The 3,766-nt window shown below is 39.1% G+C and overlaps 1 protein-coding gene across 5 annotated transcripts in view; it reads right to left on the bottom strand.

Moving 5' to 3' along the window:
- Positions 1-3,766, bottom strand: part of Add3 (adducin 3) — a 187,454-nt gene that overhangs the window by 21,980 nt on the left and 161,708 nt on the right. For all 5 annotated transcript variants that reach the window (XM_004631519.2, XM_023715469.1, XM_023715466.1 and 2 more), the window contains one exon: positions 2,574-2,712. In XM_004631519.2, coding sequence (XP_004631576.1) covers positions 2,574-2,712 — 139 coding nt within the window. The remainder of the gene's footprint in view (positions 1-2,573; positions 2,713-3,766) is intronic.

The raw sequence follows: 3,766 nt of genomic DNA, 5'->3' as shown, positions 1-3,766 counted from the left end.
AAAAAAATTTTTTTCCAGAACTGGGGATTGAAATCAGACCCTTGCACTTGCCAGGGAAGTGCTTATTCTACTGAGCCATCTCCCTGGACCCTGATTTGGTTTGTTTTTGATCAGACTTTACTTGTCCCTTAAAACCATGTACCAGACCATTCTTCCTATTTCTGCCCCTTGACAAGACCAAAGTCATTTCTACCTTTTGTCACCTGGCACCTGTACTACTTTCCTTAACCTAGGATACTTTCCATTTTGGTATGGTTTGCTCCTTGGTACTATTTATATTGCAGTTCATTTTTAAAATTAATTAATTAATTAATTAATTTATTTATTTATTTTGGCTGGCTCAGGCTGCTATAAGGGCAGGTCTGGTAAGGCATGTGGAGCTGGGAATTGAACTGTGGTCTCCTGCACCTGACTAAGTTCGTCCAAGCAGCCACAATATTGAAGTTTAAATGTCATATCCTCAAACAAGATTACCCAACCAAAGAAGCCACCCAGGTGCTCTCTCTAACACCATATTGTAATTCTCTGCAGAGTATCCCTGTCATCTGATTATCTTAGTCTATTTTCTGTCTACATGAAAAGGGAATCTTGTCTGTAACGTTTACCAGTATATCTCATCCCTAAACGAGTGCTTGACATAGATGTGCTCAATATTATACAAAGAGTGAAGCAAACTAGCACAACATTTGGGTTTCTGTTTTTGCTGGCAGAATGCTTCTCTGAAGTTAGAAAATGCAGTCATTAGGGGGATCAGGGAGATGGCTCAGTAGAATAAGTGCTTCCCTGGCAAGCGCAAGGGCTTGAGTTCAATCCCTGGTTCCACAAAAAAAAAAAAGAAAAAAGAAAATGCAGTCATTAGGGAACCCATCATTCTTTCCTTTCCCAAATACATCAAATTCTTTTTTTCCCCCATAATTTTATTGATAAACAAATAGCAATGAGACAGATGCAAATCAAATCGGTAGGACAGTTTCAATAATTAACACACTGTGAAATACATCAAATTCTTTACAAGTCCTATTTTTCCTTGCTATGCTATCTCATTGTTCTCTTCTCTTTATACCAGAGATGGTGAAGCTTTTAGAGCTTTCAGTGCTACAAATACCCCACTGCAACACATGTGCCGTGGTCTCAGCACCCCTGCTTTATACCCACAACTACTCCTCTCATTCAAGTACTTTTATCTCACACCGGGGTTCTGTCAAAGAATCCTCAACTGCTCTTTTCCACTCCTGATACTCAAGTTACCAACTACCAAAATGTCAAAGGTTTTCTCATATTCTATGCTGGCAGTCCTCCCTGGTCTGACAGAAAAGGACCTTGCTAATCAGACCCAACTCTCCTTTCTGGCCTTCCCCACCAGGACTCTCAGGCAGCTACCTGAGGCTCTCATGGAGCACTGCAAACCTACCATCACTTGCACGTGCCCATCACCAAAATGCTTTTTTACACTTTTCTTTCTTTAGAAAATACATGAAGCTGGGCTTGGAGGCAAATGCCAGTAATCCTAGCACTTAGGAGGCTGTCACAGGCAGATCACCCTGAGTTTGAGGCCAGCGTGGGCTACGTAAATGAGTTCGAGGCCAGCCTGCACTGCATAGTGAGACCCTATCTCAAAAAAACAAACAACCAAAAAACAAAGAGGAAAGATGAGTAACTAAAATCCTACTTATGCTGCTAATAAAAGTAAGGAAGAAGGAAGAGAAAAAGAAAAGAGGCAGCAAGTGTAAGAAGAGAATAGAAGGGAAAAAACATCTTTTATCACTTCAGTGTGACTGGGTGCAGACGACCACTTCTCTCAGCAAGGGCAGCCAGTTCTGTGAGTTTCTAACACTGAAACATGCAGTAAGGAGCTAAGAGCTAGGGGCTGGTGAGATGGCTCAGTGGTCTAAAGCACCTACTCAGAACAAGCTAAGCTAAGCAAAGCACAGAGACCGCGGTTCAATCCCCCAGCACCACATGCCAGCCCGCCCTGCCCCCTGGTGGGCTGAACTGGCCACACACACACAAAAATATAAATAAATAAAATTAAAAAAAAAAAAAAAGGAGCTAAGAGCTTATGGTGGCATACAGCATTTGATTCGCCAAATTGGTTTTCTAAGAGCTGTCAAATTAGTAAAATCTCAAAACCCTTTTGCACCCTGTTATAACTATTCTATCTTTGAAAGCCTGATTCCTTGAGCCCTCTCTTCTTATTATCAAGTTTTCTAAGGACAACTCCACCTAGCAATCAATTCAAACTCTGAGTTCACAGCATGATGACTTACTAAAGATCTTTAGACAATTTCTCATGAACAATTTTATAATGTTCTTCTCTGTAGTTACCTTATAGTATCATTTAAAATATATGTATGTGGGGCAGGACCATACTTTAAACTATTCTGTAATCCTTACAAAGCCTAGTAAATGCCTGATTGATAAGAAAAAAGAGATCCTAAAACTGTGCTACCTTGGGTGTTAGATGTTATGAACTTAAATGACTGAATCTGAGCTGAATATGCAATTAGTGATGTATAGTAATCTAAATTAGAGAAGTATAATCTAAAAAAAAAACAACTCCAAAATTGACATACTGAGAGGAGGTGAAGAAAAACCAGAGAGAGAATTGGTCATGATATAATCTGCAATCTGCTGTAATGCTAGTAATCCAGTTGGGTTGTGGCCTTTCTTCATCTGTTCTTGAATAAGGCATTCCAGGTCTTCCCGAAAGGCCTGTAATACACAAAAACAATCACTGAACACATATTATTTCACTTGAAGCAGAATGACCCAAATTTGTTCTGAAATAATCACCCTTTGCTCTATTCTCTTTTAACAGCTTTTACCTACCTTATATACAAACAAATATAAGACACAAAATAAAACTGAAACACTGGAAGCAGCAGCAAGAAGGCTCATTTTAAGCTTGGAGAAAAAATTAGGCTTTCTTAATCTCATGGAAAATGAATACCTACATTAGACAGTACACTATAGCAACTGGAGCACCAGGAGTGAACCAATGCTGAAAGAACTATTAGTCTCTATTTAAAGAATTTGCTTAGTCTCTATTTAAACAGAGTGCCACTGTGTATGGATTCACAGCAAAAGCTGTTACTAACACATACTAAATCAGTTTTCACTTTATGATTTCCAAGGCAGTTCCATCGCTCCATGAACTCTGAAATGCAAAGTAGTAAGAAGACTCAAGAACTAATAACTCCCCTTCAAGAAAACTATCCTAGAGAAATAATACCTTTCCCAAGTTGGGGGGTCCACATATCTCTATTCTGGAGTTCTGCAACATTTTTGTGAGGAAGGTTATAGAAACAAAAAGAAGATGCTATATTTCTGCTAATAAGAATATTTGAATGATTAATTTTTAAAAAATATTTATTTATTTATTTTGTGTGTGTGTGGCCAGCTCAGCCCACCAGGGGGCGGGGCTGGCTGACATGTGGTGCTGGGGGATTGAACTGTGGTCCCTGTGCCCTGCTTAGCTTAGCTTGGTCTAAGTAGGTGCTTTAGACCACTGAGCCATCTCACCAGCCCTGAATGATTAATTTTTAAAAAAACTAATTGTGACTGTATTTGAATTTTGAGTTCAGAGAATAGTTTTCACTAGTTAAATGTAGTTTTACTTCTGTAAACTTAAGGTATGAATGTGGATCTTTTGTATACTTACAAAATTTATCTTTTTTTTTTTTTTTTTTTTGGCAGAACCAGGGTTCGAACTCAGGCCCTTGCACTTGGCAGAGAAGTGCTTATTCCACTGAGCCATCTCCCCAGC

Source organism: Octodon degus, unplaced genomic scaffold (genome assembly GCF_000260255.1).
Source record: "Octodon degus isolate 3935 unplaced genomic scaffold, OctDeg1.0 scaffold00042, whole genome shotgun sequence".
NCBI lineage: Eukaryota > Metazoa > Chordata > Mammalia > Rodentia > Octodontidae > Octodon > Octodon degus.
Note: the sequence above shows the minus strand (reverse complement) of the source record. Positions and strands in the feature narration are given on the sequence as shown.